Source organism: Leopardus geoffroyi, chromosome D4 (genome assembly GCF_018350155.1).
Source record: "Leopardus geoffroyi isolate Oge1 chromosome D4, O.geoffroyi_Oge1_pat1.0, whole genome shotgun sequence".
Lineage (NCBI taxonomy): Eukaryota > Metazoa > Chordata > Mammalia > Carnivora > Felidae > Leopardus > Leopardus geoffroyi.
In genome coordinates this window covers 65,627,688-65,646,885 of record NC_059342.1, presented here as the reverse complement: position 1 = coordinate 65,646,885, position 19,198 = coordinate 65,627,688, and the positions used below count along the sequence as shown (strand labels likewise).

The 19,198-nt window shown below is 37.2% G+C and overlaps 1 protein-coding gene across 3 annotated transcripts in view; it reads right to left on the bottom strand.

Annotated features, from left to right (window-relative positions):
* Positions 1–275: 275 nt before the first annotated feature.
* Positions 276–19,198, bottom strand: part of SMC2 (structural maintenance of chromosomes 2) — a 68,010-nt gene continuing 49,087 nt past the window's right edge. Inside the window, exons 21-26 of one of the 3 annotated variants that reach the window (XM_045470402.1) lie at positions 16,885–17,085; positions 14,626–14,742; positions 8,461–8,621; positions 4,586–4,733; positions 3,403–3,579; positions 276–639 (exon numbers count right to left, since the gene is read on the bottom strand). In XM_045470402.1, the coding sequence (XP_045326358.1) occupies positions 3,421–3,579; positions 4,586–4,733; positions 8,461–8,621; positions 14,626–14,742; positions 16,885–17,085 (786 nt within the window). In that variant the 3' untranslated portion in view covers positions 276–639; positions 3,403–3,420. Of the gene's footprint in view, positions 640–2,560; positions 3,580–4,585; positions 4,734–8,460; positions 8,622–14,625; positions 14,743–16,884; positions 17,086–19,198 lie in introns of those variants that run through there. The other 2 variants (XM_045470401.1, XM_045470403.1) reach the window with 2 other exon arrangements.

Here is a 19,198-nt window from a genome sequence, read left to right as displayed (position 1 = left end):
TTTCCCAGTGCATATAAAAGTTCTGTTTATACCCCCCTTTACCATATATTCATCTGTTTTGATTTCTTAAAATCAGATGGTATTTGTCTTTCTCTGATGGACTTATTTCACTTAGCATAATACATTCTAGCTCCATCCACGTTGTTGCAAGTGGCAACATTTAATTTTTGATGGCTGAGTAATATTCAAAAAGAGATCAAACCACAAGAGACTTACTGATAGAGAACAAACTGAGGGTTGATGGAGGGCCATGGGTTGGGGGATGGGTTATGGGTACGAAGGCAGACACTTGTGATGAGAACTGGATGTTGTATGTAAGTGATGAATCACTGAGTTCTACTCCTGAAACCAATATTTAAATTTAAAAGTTATATTTACGCTGTAATCCATTAAGTGGGCAACAGCATTAGGTCTTAAAAAAGTGTGTATCTTAAAAACAGCTTATTGCTAAAAAATGCTAACCATCATCAGAGATTTCAGTGAGTCATAATCACTGATCACCATAACAAATATAACAAGGAGAAAGTGTGAAAGTATGTGAGAATTATCAAACCGTGACAGACTCAAAGTGAACCAATGCTGTGGGGAAAAAGGGTGCTGGCAGACTTGCTGGGTGCGGGGTGGCCCCAAACCTTCAATCTTTAAAAAAAAAATATGCAGTTACCTGTGAAGCATAATAAAACAAGGTATGCCTCTACATAAAGAGAATTACAGACCATGACCAAGCAGGGTTTAATTCAGGAATACCAGGCTGGTTTAATATTCACAAATTAAGCAATGTAATTCATTCTCTTAACAGGCTAAAGCACTTACATGATCATATCAATCAATGCAGAAAAAGCAACGAACAGAATTCAATAACCCATCCATGATAAAAGTGACCAAACTAGGAACAGAAGGAAACTTCTTTAACTTGATAGAATATAAACCAAAAGAGCCTATGGCTAACATTATACTTAGGTGGTGAGAGACTGAATGCTTTCCTCAGAATTTTGGGGAAAAGGAAGATATGCCAGCTCTCATTATTTATACCACACAGTGCTGGAACTTCAAGCCAGTACAGCAAGAAAGGGGAATAAAGGCCCACAGATCAAAAAGGAAGAAAACCTGTCCTGATTTGCAGACGACATGATGGCGGGAGTGGTTGGCCTATTTGATTACCTCACTGCATCAGAAGAGAATGGACTCTCAAGTTTTTGCTTTTGCATTTGTTAGGGTAACATGAAATGCCCAAACAACCCCCCCCCCCCAAAAAAAAACCCAGAAGGAATCCTTTTCAAATGTTTGACATTCTTCCTAGAAATAATTTTCTCATGTTGTGCATACTGCTCACCCAGGTGTGTCTTAAATTTATTATGTACAATGAACACAAATGTTCAAACTGCCAGAAAGGTAATATTCTGGAGCCCAACTGCCAAGACTGGTATCTTGGCTCTGCCTCTAACTGCTATCACCACAGACAAGTCTGTTAACTTTTGTGCTCAATTCAACTTCCTCAATTATGTAATGCCGATCAACAGTACTTACTCAAATGTGAAAACAGATGCAAATACGAATAACCTCTGATGTCTAGAAAGAGCTCAGTAAAGGTTACTTATGTTATTGCAGAACTTTAAAGGTCCCTGACTCTCCCCTTCATGTCGTCTTCTAATCACAATACACTGACATTACTCATAAAAATTTAATATGTTTGAGGATTATCATCAAAAAGCATGATATATAGGAGACAAAAATTAAGGAAGCAAATAGAAAGTCTGAGATAAAGAAAATTAGTTCAGATGTCAAAATATTCAACCTCACAAGTTATTTATCAAATGTTAGTTAAAACAGCAATGAACTACCATTTTATAACTAGTAAATCAGAAATAATAAAACTAACAGCCAGTGCTGACTGGGTTGTGGTCAACAGATATGTGATCTTATTGCAAGTGTGAACCGACAGAACTGTTTTGGCAAATAATCTTCAATACATTTGAAAGGAAATAAAAAACTCCTGTCTGTTATAGGTGAAATTAGACTTCCTGTACCTCAGCATTTATAACTTTGTCTCCCTCTCCTCCCATAGTGGACAGAATGAATTCCAGATTCAGTCCTTTCATGTGTGTCCCATTGTATCAGTTACCTGGATGTTATCTGACATCCTCAGTTGTGTATGAGAAGGATGAGGAATGTTAAAGCCAAAGCCAAGAACCATAAGCATATATTAGGGAAAGGGTAACATAAAGGAACTGAGTATCAAGAAGGGATACAGGGCCAAAATAATATACTCAAGATCAGATTAGATCATGTGAGCACTTTCACATGATCAGAGTTTGGATTTTCACAAATCGATTGTGAATTGTGAATCAAATTGATTGATTTTCACAAATTTGGATTTTCACAAATTGGAATTTCACAAATTCAGAGTTTGGAGACACTCTGGTGATGCAGAACTACACATAGTAACCAAATGGTGTTTGTTAGCGCTTCTTTTGAGTTCTTAAAGGAACTTCAACCTTTTGACCTGGAAAGCAGAAGACACTAAGATATATAATAATCATCAAATTTTGAGTTCTTTGGGTAGAATGGATGGATCTATTTATATATTCATCAGACTCAAGGAAAAAGATAAATTTGGTTTAGTCTGCTGGCTCCTACATTCTCATTCACCAACAGACTGTTATTAATTGGATTATGAAAAGGCTAATAACAAAAATCTTTGAAAACATGAGGAGACTTAATGCAACATACCTTCTCCCAGGCTTCTATTAAAATACTAGTGAAGATTTTTTAAAAACTTAAGATTGCACAGACCAATTACTAAGCATATAGAAACATGATCTCCAAACATCATTAAAGTGAGAGAATCTTTCCAAAGGTTTCCCATCTGGGTCTCAATCAGGGCTCTGCCATTGTATCTTCACAGAACTAACAACAAATAGCTTGGTGCATGCCTAACAGCTTCCTGTGTGTTCCCTTTGTTGGTCCAGACACTTACTTGCTTTATAATTCTTACCTAAATGACTTTCTTAACAACAGAAAACACATGAATATTACCTTAGGAATTAAACTAATTAAAAGCTGACTAGCAGCTATATTTATCTTATAACTTAATTCCATCTGTTTCTTTTTATTTTTAGCTTTTACAAACAATGCACCACAACCAGGTATCCCAGGCTCCCTAGTATAAAGAATTGTGTAAGAAAAAACATTTGAGGACATGCATAAAATCACAATCACAGTAATTGGACCATAGTTACACTGATTAAGAAAAGAGGCATCTATGTTCATTTATAAGTGATTACATAAAGGAAGAGAAAATACAGGTTAAGTAACAAAACAACATTACATTTTACATAAATAAGTAAATCCCAAGGTCTTTATGTTTAAAAAACAGGTCAAGGTAAAGGAGTAAATCTGTACTTTTAGCTTCAAAGGTGGTCATTTGGGTCCTTTTGCCTTGGATGTAGTTTCCTTAGGAATCTTTCCATTTTGACACTGAGTAAATCTGGCTACTGTAGAAACACCATCCACAAACTTGGTTTTGAACAGGACATTTGCATTGTTGAACATACCCTCCTTTAGGGACACCACAATGAACTTGAGGGAAAAAGAAAAAAAGCATAAAAGGTATTTTGTAATTTGAAGAAAAGCACTCCTGTTTTTATTCTGGGACTAAGAACTGTCTAGAGATATTTTGATTTTATTTCTTTTAATGCGTGGCTCAAAGCAAATGCAAGTAACAAATAGTTATAATATTAGGCACCTAAATGAATTCTAGCTTTCTATATTTGGGTTTTAGGAGTCTTAATTTTACCTTGAGTGCTTCATTACCCAAGTTTACTATTTCCTGCTGGTTGACTGCTTGTTGCTATCCTCTGCAGCTGGCATCACTGTTTTGTTGCTAGCTCTAAATGCTCTGGTGAAATATTTTTCTTTGTGATATTGCAAAAATATCAAAGGCTACAAGTTCCCACAGCACTACCACTAGTCAAATGGAACACTTATAGAATTCAGAATAGGCACCACTTCACTGTTACCTGGTAAAAATGGACCATAATAAATAAGTCTATGCTAACTACGATTAAGTGAAACCCCCGAGTTGTACACTGCATTATCTATATAACCATACTTGGCAGCCCCAGCTCCTGCAGCAACAGTTCAATAAAAACTGTTCTTAAAGGGGCTTTTCTCTACTTCCCACCCAGGAAAAATGACGAGTACCCCATCAAGTACCACATGATTTTCTGATGCCTAGGTATGTTCCTAAGCCAGTCTTCCTTTGATTGTGTATCCTTTGGCAGCAAGCTAGAGAAAATAATGACGTTAACCATATTTAATTTCTAATTATGAAAAACTTAGACTCTCTCTCATGATACAACCAACAATTGTCATGCCTGGCTCTTTCTGTAACAGTAAACCAAACCTTCTTTCCTTATTCGAATGTGCATATATGTAAATAATCACTGTATATTTAAAGAGATACAATGCTTTCATATTCTTCAATCCTAAGTATCTTCGTATTGGCCATTACTAAAGAATAGTTTTTGAATAAACACATACTATACGAAAACTATCACGGAGACATTGTCTTCCTGGTTCTCACCTGAGAATGCGTGAAATGAGTCCGCAGCATTTGTCCGATGTTTTGGGTGTGAGAAAGGTCCAAGGCCGCATCTACCTCATCCAGGATATAAATTGGAGCAGGTTTGAAGAGGAGCATGGACAATATTAATGACAAAGCCACTAAAGACCTAAGAAAAGACCAGAAGAAAAGTATCAAAATTTGATTTTATCATTTTTTACCAAAACACTGAAGCAAATCTGCTGTCCTTTTATGGATAGTGCAGATTTAGCTGAAAGACTGCCATGGAAATAATTTAAAGTTTCAAAATTCAACACTTTTGTTGGTATTAAAATGTTTATTTCAGCTTTTCAGTTTTTCTCTTCAAGTTTTATTTTGAAACTTATTTATCTTGAAACAGGTTTACATTCTTTCCCGTCAAATAATCAGGATTTTATAATTGGCACTTATCCTTAAGGAAAGAGCATGTTAATTTTTTTCTTTCCTTCCCCAGTTGCCATTAGATGCCTTGGTAGCAGGCAAGTGAAGTCTTAACAAGTAAGTATATAGTCAACAGCTGCTATCTTTGTAATAGAACTGGTTTAGGTACCCTCTTTCAAACTTTTACTATGTCTGCATATGTGTGCACGTGTGTGTGTGTGCGTGCGCGCACACACGCACACACACTCTTTATTGGCACCATTTAAGAGTAAATTGTATAGATTATGACCCAGTAATCCCATAATACTGGGATTACTGGGAAGTAATTCCCAGTGTCAGAAATTCAAACAATTGTATGACGGTTAATCTTGTGTGTCAACTTAACTGGATCACAGAGCACTCAGATATTAGGCTAAACTTTATTTCTGGGTCTGAGAATGTTTCTGGGTGAAATTAGCATTTGAATTGGAAGACTCTGTATAGCAGTTTGCTCTCTCCAATGTGGTTGGACATCACATAATCTGTTGAAGTCCTGAATCATAAGAAAGGTAGACAAAGAATTTGTTCTTTCCTGCCTCATTACTCGAGTTGGGACATGGATATTCAGCCTCAGTGTTCCTGGTTCTTAGGACTTCAGACTCGGACTGAATTATACCACTGGCCTGCCTAGGTTTCCAGCTTGCAGACAACAAACTGTGGGCCTTCTCAGCCTCCACGATAAGATGAAAATTCCTTTTATACACACAAACATACCCTACTAGTTCTGTTTCTCTGGAGAATCCTAATACACCTTATTTAAAATTTGCAGTTACACATCTGAGTTTCTATAGCTCTTTTTCAGTTCTCTTCTAGCTAACCATCCCCATTACTGTAGCTGTTTTTTTTCTAATCAGGTATCATGATAATTCTTAGATTTTTTTCTTTACCATAAAAAACAACAGTGAGATTGACATCTACCTCTATAAAGGGCAGCTGAGGTCTCTCAAGCAACCTAAAGTTATTTTTTATTGGCTTTCTCTGTACCAAATGTTTAAGGCATTGTGCTTTCTTTCAACTTAATTTTGCAGGGGGGAAAAAAAAAAACCTCACCAAGAAAAAAAAAATTCTCATCAAGAGTTAAACTAGTATTCTGGGTATGTATCTAAAATAATGGTATTTATGTGAAAATTGTATCATCTTAATTATAGAAATAATCTTCAGGTCCCAAAAAGAAAGTAAGCATATATTTTCTGTTCTCCTCAAAACATTATCTAGGACTTTGGCAAAAAAGTTAGATGTTGGGATTTGAACTGTAGAATTCAACTTTGGTTAACAGGCACCAGAAGGTGTCTTAGACTGTTAAAATATTTAGGAATTTTATAATGAAATATAATCAGGGGAGTACTATTCTCATAAAAATGGCAAAGGCCTTCATTAGGGAAATTAACAGGTCTTAGTATTTTCTACATACATAAAAGTTACATGATGGCATCATAGGGCACATGAGAACAATTTAAGAATTACAGATTGCACATCCTAAAGGGGACAAAATATAAAATTAACAACTGTCTTTAATTATGTGAATAATCACAATTTTCTCTCAGTAGGCTTTAATTATTTGGTTCTCTGCAGGTAAGGAGTTAGTCCACATGACCTCTTAAGTTTTTCCTTAGTATGCCGATTGTCTGAATCACCATGTAAGGCTGGGGAAAAACTTCCCTGAAGTCTACAGCATGCTATTTCCAACACTATTCATTCCTTTATGCAGATCTGAGTTTTTTCATCTGGTATCATTTGCCCTTCATCCAAAAACTTCCTTTAACTTGTACGGTTCTGCTGAGAGCAAATTCCTCCAGCTGTTGTTTTTCTGAAAAAATATTTACGTTGACTTCCATTTGAAGAATATTTTGATTAGACATAGAATTCTAGGTTGCCACGTTTTTCTTTCAGCACTTTCTAGATGTTGTTCCAGATACCTGGCTTGCATAGTTTTTGACAGTAATCCTAAAGTCATTTTTTATATTTGTTCCTTGGTATGTAATACTATGCCTCTGGCTGCCTGAAGACAAATCACAATTTCATATAACATGGCTTGCTGTGTTACTGTATGTATGTCACGGGAGAGGTTGTGTGGTGTTTATCCTACCAAGGGTTCATAGACATTAAGTCTGTAGGTTTATAGAACTCATCAAAACGGGAAAATTTGGGAACATTATTTCAAGTATTTTTCTTTACCTCTTCCTCTCTTTTTGGAACTCCAATCACATATATGTTAGATGGCTTAATATTGCCCCACAGGTCACTGTTTACAGTCCTGTGCTTCTCCCTTTAGCTTTAACTTTCTATTGCTGTGTCTTAAAATTCACTCATGTTTCTACACTGTTTAATCTGCTAATGTCATGTGAGCTTTTCCTTTTGGGCATATTTTTTATCTCTAGCAATTCTACTAGATTCTTTAAAAAAATTTTTTTTTAAAATATTTATTTTGGGAGAGAGAGTACACGTGAGCAGGGGCGCAGGGGAGGCAGAGAGGATAGAGAATTCCAAGCAGGCTCCGCGCTGTCAGTGCAGAGTCCAACACTGGGCTCAAACCTGCAACCCGTGAGATCATGACCTAAGACGAAATCAAGAGTTGGACGCTTAACTGACCAAGCCACCCGGGTGCCCCCTAAATTCTTTTTTTTTTTTTTTTTTATAGCTTACATTTCTCATCACATTCTTTTCTCCTTGTAATTCTTAGAACTAATTAATGTAATACTATAACTTCCTTGTCTGCTATTTTCATCACCTGTCATTTCTGGGTCTGTTTCCATTGAATAATTTTTCTCTAAGTTACAGGTCATTTTCTTGATTTCTGTCCAGTACTTTTTATCAGATACTAGACACTGTGTTCCATTACAGTCTCAAATTTTGTTGTCTTTCTTTAAAAGCATTAGGCTTTGTTCTGAGAAACACTTTAGTTACATGAGGATCAGCTTGATTTCTTCAAGGCTTACAATGAACTTTGCTGTGTGTAAAGACTAGCCTTCACTTCAGGGACATTACAGACTGAATGCTAGGGTGCAGCTTACTGGGGCCTCCCAAAATTCTAATCTGTTTCTTTAATTCAGTGAAACTACTATGATTTGTGTTGATTCCCCCTCCCTGCATCTGCAATCCAGAAATTCTATGGAGAAAGCAGACATGAACCCTGAGCTTAGCACTTTTGTTTTATTGCTCACAGGTTTCAGACTCTTGGGCTACTAATCTCCCAATGTCTGAAATCAATTGTTTTTCATACATTTCATCTCATTTTCTAGCTGCTTACCCTTATTTCCTTTGTTGCCTACTATTTTAATCACAAGTTCTAACCACAATCTGCAGTCTTACATATTAACCTCCTTACATTGTACATTTAAGATAGCTAAGCAAAACAAAACAGCAAGTAGGTCGGCAATGAGATGATGGATTGTAATAAGAGGATTGAGGAATTCTAAATCTGTAAGGGGATTACTCACCTCTGACCACCACTAAGTTCAGTTAGGTTTTCTTTCCAAGTATTTCCTAAAGCAACCTTGAACTCCAGACCATCCAATACAGTTTGCCCCTCTGGTGGTGCAAGCATAGCATTAGCACCAGGCAAAAGAGTAGAAAAAATAGACCCAAAGTCCTTGTTAACCTGGATTAAATAAATAAATAAAATGTTATAGAAGGCTTTCAAAGAATCAAATTTTGATATGTGTATATTCAATCCAGCAGATGCATTTTGTTGTCTGTTACTAACTCAGGTGTTTGCAAATTATGGCCTATGTGACAAATCTGGCCATGCCCATTCTTTTATGTTTTGTCTATGGCTGCTAGCACTAAAACAACAATCTAGTAACTGCAGCAGAGACTATATGGCTCACAAAGCCAGAAATGTTTATTACCTGTTCCTTTGCAGAAATAATTTACTGAGCTCTGCTCTAACTTTTGATACCTTTGTAGGCCATACTGTAGGAATCTTGAGAGACATACAACTGTATAAGACACTGAGCTTGGAGTTGGAGAAGCAGAAACAAACTTTTTGGCATAACATATTCTCTTCTAAATCTTGTTCTCATTTGACTGCTTTGATAGGCCAGTGGTTATCAGCTAACCTTAAAAAGCCTAAGATGAGGGTAAAGTCTAGGAAAAAAAGAGTCATGAAATCAAACAACCAGGTCTGTTCAAGGTGTTGACTGGTACTTTTCTATAGGCTTTGTCTCAGCCAAAGAAGTTGTCAAAAGACAGGAAAAGGATTGGACCCCAACAGAAAAAGACTAAAGAAGCTGTTTGGCTTATCCCATCAAGCCCCAGTAGATTACTGAGAGACTTAGGGTCAATATTTTAGTTTGAAACTGGGTAATTTTTGTGCATACACACGTGATTTGAGAATTTGGCCACCTGTCTTCAAATACATGAGTAATAACCTTAGTTCAGGAAATCTGAGAGTGTATACATACACATGCACAACCATGAGGATCTGACAGTCATGTTCTCTAGAGAAATCTCTAAATTCAAGTGCAAATAAACAGTTCATGAATATTTGTAGTAATAAGGATCTCTACATACCAAAAATCAGTGCTACTGAATACAGATTTATCAAGGAATACAGTTTTAAGAGCAACTGACTACATGCTGAGCAGTACCCTACACAGAGGAAACAGGTTTTAGTTTTATCTGGGATACATTTCTACAGCTAAGTGAGGTTCACCACAATAGGAGAGGACTGCTGTCTTTTTTTGAGAATGATGAAGATAGCAGAGTATTCATAAACAGTTTTGTTTCTTTTGCTTTTCTTTAATTTTTTGGCCAGGCAGGAGAAAGACACTAAAGAGAGGATTAAAATAGTGGAATGCTACTCAACCCTGAACCCAAGTGAAAACTCCTCCAAAGAAGAAAAGAGAAACTTATTTATAGGCAAAATATAGCCCTATTCAAGATAGAAAATGCATTATATTCACGGATAGATAAAAGATGAAATGCAATCAAATCCTGGAAATCTAATATCGTTAAGAAGGAAATAGAAAAATAAAAGACACAGCCAGTGCTGAAAATACTCTAGCTTTGTGAACTGAGTATGCTAGAAGCCAGAAGGAAGTATATAATACTGATAACACTATTACCTCAATAGGTTATTATGAGGATTAAGTGAGAAAATTACTATGAGAATAGTCCCTGACATATAATAAGTACTCAATAAATTTACCTGCTTTGAGACAACTCTGGAAATTGGGGGAACATCAATTTAAAGGATAAATTTGTACTTGCATTAATCCAAGAATCACGTGGAAAACAAGAGACAAAACCTCTCAGACCTAGTGTTATATCCACACTTATACAAGAGTAATGGGGCCAACTTTATGCATCCATTTAAAAAGAGACAAACACCACAGGGAGATGGAACACTGAAAATAAGTCCTAGGGTACTAAAAACCAGGTGACTGAAAGGGATAATTGTACTACCATTACTAAAAATGAAGTTTTCAGAATTCAGAATAATTACAGAATTAAAAAGCAAAAAAGAGGCAAGGTGCCCAATTAAATCCCAGAGGCATGGGACTGTTACCAAACAGCATAGTAAATATGTTTGGAATCTTCTGAATGAGAGTCTTTTGCTAGGATGGATACAGGAAAACTTCCACATAAGTGGATAGGGAATTATCCTAAAGGAGACAAACATATGCAACTAGGGAAGCAGAAATAAATGTAAAGAACTGTGAAATCTGCAAGAGTTGTCCTAAAACAAAACAAACGTACTTGGGATTTTGTTGAATGAGAATCCAGTGAAAAACAATTCTAAACCTCTTTGCTTACTGCCCCAAATTTAGAGCAACAAGGGTGACAGGAGTTAGCAACTAAAGGCAATTTTAACTGGTCTTAATTTAGGAAAAGAGAATCCCAGTTTTTCCACCTCTGGCTATCTGATCTTAGGCTAGATCATCTATGTATGTATGCATTTATCCATTCATCCATCTGCCTTCCTACCTACCTACCTATTCATTTTTAAATTTACATCCAAATTAGCATATAGTACAATGATATCAGGAGTAGATTCCAGTGATTCACCCCCTATGTATAACACCCAGTGCTCATCCCAACAAGTGTCTTCCTTAATGCCCCTTACCCATTTAGCCCATTCCCCCACCCCCAACTCCTCCAGCAACCCTGTTTGTTCTCTATATTTAAGAGTTTCTTATGGTTTGTCTCCCTCCCTGTTTTTATATCATTTTTGCTTCCCTTATGTTAATCTGTTTTGTATTTTAAATTCCTCACAAGTCATATATTTGTCTTTCTCTAATTTCACTTAGCATAATATCCTCCAGTTCTATCCACGTAGTCGCAAATGGCAAGATTTCATTCTTTTTGATTGTCAAGTAATACTCCAGTGTGTGTGTGTGTATACCACATCTTCTTTATCCATTCATGGACACTGGGGCTCTTTCCATACTTGGGCTATTGTTAATAGTGCTGCTATAAACATGGGGTGCAGGTGTCCCTTTGAAACAGCACACCTGTATCCCCTGGATAAATGCCTAGTAGTGCAATTGCTGAGTTGTAGGGTAGTTCTATTTTTAATTTTCTGAGGAAACTCCATACTGTTTTCCGGAGTGGCTGTACCAGTTTGCATTCCCACCAGCAGTGCAAGAGATCCTCTTTCTCTGCATCTTCTCCAACATCTGTTGTTGCGTGAGTTGCTAATTTTAGCCATTCTGACAGGTGTGAGGTGGTATCTCATTGTGGTTTTAATTTGTATTTCCCTGATATTAAGCATTTTTTCATGTGTCAGTTGGCCATCTGGATGTCTTCTGTGGAGAAGTGTCTATTCATGCCTTTTGTCCATTTCTTCACTGGATTATTTTTCAGGTGTGGAGTTTGATAAATTCCTTGTAGATTTTGGATACTAACCTTTTATTTGATATGTCATTTGCAAGTATCTTCTCCCATTCTGCTGGTGCCTTTTTTGGAAAAAAAAAAAAATTTTTTTTTTTACATTTATTTATTTTTGAGAGACAGAGCACAAGTGGGGAAGAGGCAGAGAAAGGAGGAGACACAGAATCCGAAGCAGCCTCCAGGCTCTGAGCGGTCAGCACAGAGCCCAATGCGGGGGTCCAAATCACAAATTGTGAAATCATGACCTGAGCTGAAGTTGGACGCTTGACCGACTGAGCCCCCCAGGTGCCCCAGTGTTGGTTGCCTTTTATCTTATTTTTTACTGTTTACTCACCTTACAGAGAGAGAAGAGAGAGACAGAGAGAGAAAGAGAGAGAGAGGGCAAGCTGGGCAGGGGCAGAGAGAGAGGGAGACACAGAATCCAAAGCAGGCTCCAGGCTCTGAGCTGTTAGCACAGAGCCCGACACAGAGTTGGAACTCACAAACTGTGAGATCATGACTTGAGTCAAAGTCTGAAGCTTAACCGACTGAGCTGCCCAGGAGCACCCCCACTGTTGGTTGCCCTTTAGTTTTACTGACTGTTTCCTTTGCTGTGCAGAAGATTTTTATTTTGATGAGGTCTCAGTTTTCTTTTTGTTTCCCTTATCTCTGGAGATGTGTTGACTAAGCAGTTGCTGCGGCTGAGGTCAAATAGGTTTTTGCCTGCTTTCTCCCCTAGGGCTTTGATGGTTTCCTGTTTTACATTTAGGTCTTTCATCCATTTTGAGTTTAGTTGTGTGTATGCTGTAATAAAGTGGTCCAGGTTCATTCTTCTGCATGTCACTGTCCAATTTTCCCACCACCACTTGCTGAAGAGACTGTCTTTATTCCATTGGACATTCTCTCCTGCTTTGTCAAAGATTAGTTGGCCATACATTTGAGGGTCCATTTCTGGATTATCTATTATGTTCTATTAATCTGAGTGTCTGTTTTTGTGCCAGTACTATACCATCTTGATGATTACAGCTTGAAGTCCGGGATTGTGATGCCTCCTGCTTTGGTTTTCTTTTTCAAGATTGCTTTGGCTATTTAGGCTCTTTTCTGGTTCCATACAAATTTTAGGATTGTTTGTTCTAGCTCTGTGAAGAATGTTGGTGCTGTTTTGATAGGGATTGTATTGAACATGTACTGATTTGGGTAATACCAACATTTTAACAGTATTTGTTCTTCCAATCCATGGGCATGGAATCTTTTTCCATTTTTTTGTATCTTCTTCAATTTCTTTCATAGGCTTTCTATAGTTTCCAGTGCACAGATTTTTCACCTCTTTGGTTACTTTTTTTTCCTCAGTAGTTTATGGTTTTTTGTGCAACTGTAAATGAGATCGATTCCTTGACTTCTCTTTCTGTTGCTTCATTACTGGTGTACAGGAATGCAACCTATACCGATTTCTTTGCACTGACTTTATATCGTGTGACTTTGCTGAACTCATGGATCAGTTATAGCAGTTTTTTGTGGAATCTTTTGGGTTTTCCATATAGAGTATCATGTTTCCATATAGAGTATCAAAGAGTGAAAGCTAGACTTCCTCCTTACCGATATGGATGCCTTTTATTTCTTTGTTATCTGATTGTTGAGGCAAGGACTTCCAATACTAGGTTGGATATCAGTGGCGAGAGTGGACATCCCTGTCATGTGCCTGACCTTAGGGGTAAAGCTCTCAGTTTTTCCCCATTGAGGATGGGATGGGGTGGGTCTTTCATATATGACTTTCATGATCTTGAGATATGATCCTTCTATCCCTACTTTCTTGAGGGTTTTTATCAAGAAAGGATGCTGTGTTTTGACAAATGTTTTTTCTGCATCTATTGAGAGGATCGTGTGGTTCTTGTCCTTTCTTTAATTGATGTGATGTATCATTCTGATTGTTTTGTGGATATTGAACCAGTCCTGCATCCCAGGTATAAATCCCACTTGGTCGTGGTGGATAATTCTTTTAATGTATTGTTGGATCTGGTTGGCTAGTATCTTGTTAAGGATCGATTTAACCTTTCTAAGCTTTGATTTCTTCATCTATAAAATATGGATGGTTAACTATCAGTTATGGAATTGTTTTAAGAGAAAACAGAGTATCTGCTTCATATGTTAACTAATAACATGTACAAAATGCTCTGCCAGAAATCTACACAATTCTTAATGATGAATTCTGAAATGCCATGAATAACTTGTAAGTGGTAAGGAATATGCCAATCTTGTTAGAAAAATGTCCTGATAACAAATATTTGAACTCTGTTGAGTCTGGGTAAGAAAAACCAAGGAAGTTAGAACAGAACAGATCATTGGGAAGTTTCCAACCATCAGAGCTTTCCCAGTGCAAAACCGAGCTTGCTTCCAGCTTCAAGTAGAGGGAGTGGGGTATGGCACATATTGGACAGACTCCAAGGTTTCAGACAAATAGCATCTCCCTTAAAGGTAACACAGACCTGGAAACAAGGTAAGAATGAAAGATAAAGAAATCTAGAAAGTCAGAAATTTAATATAACTTAAGGACCAGAGAAGTAGACTGTGAGACTATGATGTAGCGACACAAACTTAGCTTTGCATTATCAGTAGTACTCAAGTCCAAAAGTACAAAATGCATTTAAAAGTCAGGAGGTTTTAATCAAGGCGTGTGCCTCATTCAAACACAAATCAGCCATCTCAAATTCATCTTAGAGTATAAATCTATTGACAGTATTCTTCATCTTTGCCTCACAAAGAATAAATGATAATATTCTGGGTTCAAATACCTTTTGCCACGCAATATTTAGGGCTTGGTTTTTCTTCTGGTCAAGGTCTTCTATAGTTGCAAGGATTTTGGATTTATCATTTTCTACAATTCTCTTCTTCTTCATCAAGTCATTATACTGGTAAGATAAAAAGCATGCTTAATTGAAAAAATGTAAAATTTTCTATTCTAGAATTCAGTCAGGAATAGAGGTTTAGTTTGTATGTAGAATATATACACTTCTGTTTACCAGAAAGATACACTGCATTAAGAGTCATAACGTGAACCAAATTATGAGAAAGGTAAATATATCGCCTATATGTAAAATTTAGCTGTCATAATTAAGAATTTATAGGACAAGCTCCTGGGGTACTTTGATACTGATATTCTCATATCCTTCTAGTAGTCAAGGCAAAAAGGAAAATGTATGTAAACTCAAAAGTAGCCCTGCATGCTTTCTTCTTGAGGTCAGTCTTAGCAGTAACACAAAGTTTCAGTTCTTCACCGTGATGTCCAAGTCCTACATAATTGGGCCCTTATTTATCTCTGACTTTTTGACATCCCAATCCTCCCCAGGGGCCAGCCATGTGGTCTTTTTTCAGTTCCTTGAACATAAGCTCATTATATAGCCTTATAGCCCTTGCATTGTTCTCTCTTCCCTGAATGCTCTTTTTCTGTATACGACATAATTGGTGCTTCAAGTTTCAGCTCAAACATCACATCTTCAGAATGGGCTTTTCCTGGTTAATGTAGAAACTCACTGAAAAAAATTTAAAGGAGGCTGCAAAGGGAGAATTACATCATAAGTAGCAACAGAACTTTATGAAAATCTCCTTAACTCATTTCTCCTCAAAGCCTCACATTTCAAGGAGTCTTCAAATTCTCCCTTAAATTGTAACCAGTCCTGTTAGCTTCCTTGCTATCTCTCTCCTTTATAGCAAAGCTCCTAAAACCTCCTCTACATTTTTCTCTTATTCCTTGTATAATTCAGTTTCTTATGTGTACAGACACAAAATACAACAAAACAAAACAAGGGTCACCTGGGTGGCTCAGACGATTAAGCATCGAACTCTTGATTTCAGCTCAGGTCATGATCTCACAGTTTTTGAGTTCGAGCCCCATATCAGGCTCTGCCCTGACAGTGAGGAGCCTGCTTACAATTCTGTCTCCTGCTCTCTGCCCCTTCCCCATGCTCTCTCACTCTCTCAAATAAACATTAAAAAAAGGCCAACTTGCTTATCAACAATAGACCCTTCCCTTTGGGTAAGAAAGCGAGTTGGTGAATTCTTTAAAAAAAAAAGACCCAATTATTATTATCTAATAAAAGCAAACAAGTGAACAAGTTTCACGATACACAGTTCAAATTCAGACCAAAGATTTTCTTCCACAAAACATATATTGCAAAGCTTTAATGGAGAAATAAAAACCAGCGGGAACATTTATAGAGAGATCACAACACGGGCATTATTAGCCTGTTTGGTATCTAACATAATACAGGTTCTTTGTAGATAGTAATGTCAATAACAATTTAAAAAAACCCAGTACAGCAAAACTTTTTAGAAGTAATGGAGCTCATAAGTATTGCCACTTTTAGAGAGTTCTCATAACTCTCTGATACAAATTCAAACAGCATCTTAGAAAAAATAAAGTATAGGACATTATATAAAATTAGACTGCTATCTCCTATGGAGCTGTTGAGAATATGGATTGCTTTTCCCTGTGGATTTTTGTAGTGACACAGCGGATTCAAAGTTCTGTCAGGGTTGGGGAGATGATAACATTATTGCGTAAGTGAACATTAAAACAGAAGATGATGCTGGATTTACAGATTAGGAAAGGAGTGGTTATGCATATAACAATTTTAGTCATTACTTATGTAATGGTTCTAGTATACCCTAGAGTCAAAAGGAACACCGTATTTATGGAATGACTGGTAAGGAGGCAGACAGCAGAGCAGCCTTATTTTTCAAGGCCTTTTCAAGGCAACTGAAAGAAATTATAGAAATGGGAGGAGTAATCATGAAAAAATGTTCTTATTTATACCAAGAATAAGAAAAGGATAGATGGTATTCTGGGCAAAGCCAGTAGAAAAGCTTTTCAAGGGACAATAGACTATATAAATAATTGATGCAAAAACAAGTAAGGGAGAACAAGAAAACAAATCCAGTATCAAGAGTATCAAGCCAAAGATTGACTCTAGTAATTGCCACAAGGGTCACAGAGAGCTATCAGGGCTACTCATTCCCTAAGAAGGCCAGAGAGTCCAAGGAAAAGGACTTACCCGCTCTTCAGCTTCTGTCAGTACATTCATAGCTCTCATGTTGACATTTCTTCCTAGTTTCTCCTTCATTTCTTGCAACTTCTGAAGTCTCTGACCAGCTTCTTTTGGGTTGTTGGTTTTGAAATCATAGGCACTATTAGGTTGCCCAAAGAGGTGTTTCTCTGCATTAATCCAGTCATAGTCCTTCAACATTTTGGAAACCTAGCCACGGAGGATAATGGAGGAATCTATCATTGTTTACAAACCGACATTTAAAAACTAGTTTCTGGGGCACCTGGGTGGCTCGGTCAGTTAAGCGTCCGACTTCGGCTCAGGTCATGATCTCACGGTCCGTGAGTTCGAGCCCCACGTCGGGCTCTGTGCTGACCACTCGGAGCCTGGAGCCTGTTTCAGATTCTGTGTCTCCCTCTCTCTCTGCCCCTCCCCTGTTCATGCTCTGTCTCTCTCTGTCTCAAAAATAAACATTAAAAAAAAAAATTAAAAAACAAAAACAAAAACTAGTTTCTTAAATGTTTACTAATTTTAAGTATTTAGGAGAAAACCCCACAATGACTCATCTGCAAAAATGAGGTTCACTGTTAGTATAGGTTTACTATTAAGTATGAATATTTTTACCTAGAGAATAGGTTTAAAAAAAAGTGGATAGGAAAAAGATTATTTAAGCATTAAAAGAAAAGCTAGCTCAGAGAAATTTATACACGTAAATCATTTCCATTAGAATGAATATAAGATAAGCCTCCTTCAGATTTTACCAAACTCAATCTATTGCTTCAAAAATAATTTGTGAAAATTAAAATTCTCATAAGAATACTTAACTCACAGATTTGGTAAATTTGTGGAAGCCTAATTCCGACTGATTATAATTCTCTCTTTTTTTTAATTTTTAATGTTTTATTTTATTTTTGAGACCGAGACAGAGCATGAACGGGGGAGGGTCAGAGAGAGAGGGAGACACAGAATCTGAAGCAGGCTCCAGGCTCTGAGCTGTCAGCACAGAGCCCGACGCGGGGCTCGAACTCACAGTCTCACATGACTGTGAGATCATGACCTGAGCCGAAGTCGGAAGCTCAACCGACTGAGCCACCCAGGCGCCCCTGACTGATTAAAATTCTAAAATATACTAGGTAAATAAAAAGCTGCTCTAAACTTTGACTCCATTGCCTAGTCACCCTCTTTTGACAAGGCACAGTAATGTATTTCTTTATATGGTAAAAAAGAGTCAAAAAAAATTTTTAGATTATAGTGCTTAAAGAAGACTTTCTTCAACTAAAATTGTTCAAGGTTGGTTCTGACTGATAGAGTCTAATCCTTGTCAGTCTGTTTATCCTTATTAATTCCAGGGGAACGGTCTCACCTCCAGGCTCCAAAGATGATCATTTCCAATCTACCTTCCCTGCTGATCCATAGGGTCAATGAAAGCATTCTGGGTACATGTTGCTCATCCTTATCATTAGTGCCTGGCCTACTACTATCTGATACTAGTTGGTATGTAATTAATATTTGACAAACTATAGACTTCAAAGAATCCTGGACTTTTTAGCAGTTCCACTTTTAACTCTCCTTTTCACCTTAACCGTAAATAAAATCCCCTAGCAATCACCACTACTAGCACTTTCAATTACCAAAAACCTATTAACAGTAATATTAACATTGGTAACATTTCAGTGAATCCACTAATACTAGGCTACCAGGCTAATGGAAAATCAATACAAAAAAATATTAGGAAATTAGTGATGTGGCTATGAAAAAAAATTTTCTTTAAGTGTGAGCCTGAACAGGCACACAACACAGGGCTCTTTCAGAGGGTGGGGTGACTATTTTGTATGTTCTGACTTTTTTGAAGTTAAATCTCTTATAAAGATGCTAAAAAGATTTAAAAGGCATCAAACGGTTACACACTCGTAAGAAAACATGATGGGCAAATTACTAAGATTTCATGAGTGCAGCCGCCTCTTAACCAAGCAGCGAATTTCTGCAAAAGCATGTATTCTCTTTAATGTTTACTTATTTTTGAGGGGGATGGGAGGGATAGAGAGAGGTGGTGAAAGACAATCCTAAGCAGACTCCCCATTGTCAGCAGAGAGCCCGATGTGGGGCTCGAACTCATGAACTGTGAGATCATGACCTGAGAGGAAACCAAGAGTCAGACGCTTAACCGACTGAGTCACCCAGGTGCCCCAGAAAGAAACTTTCAGGAGTGAACAAAAAACTGAGATAACTTCAAAAAAGACAGCTGCTAGCAAAACATCAGATTTCAGATGAGGCTGCAAAATTGACGATGCTGATCCTCTTAAGGACATCTGGAAGCCAATTA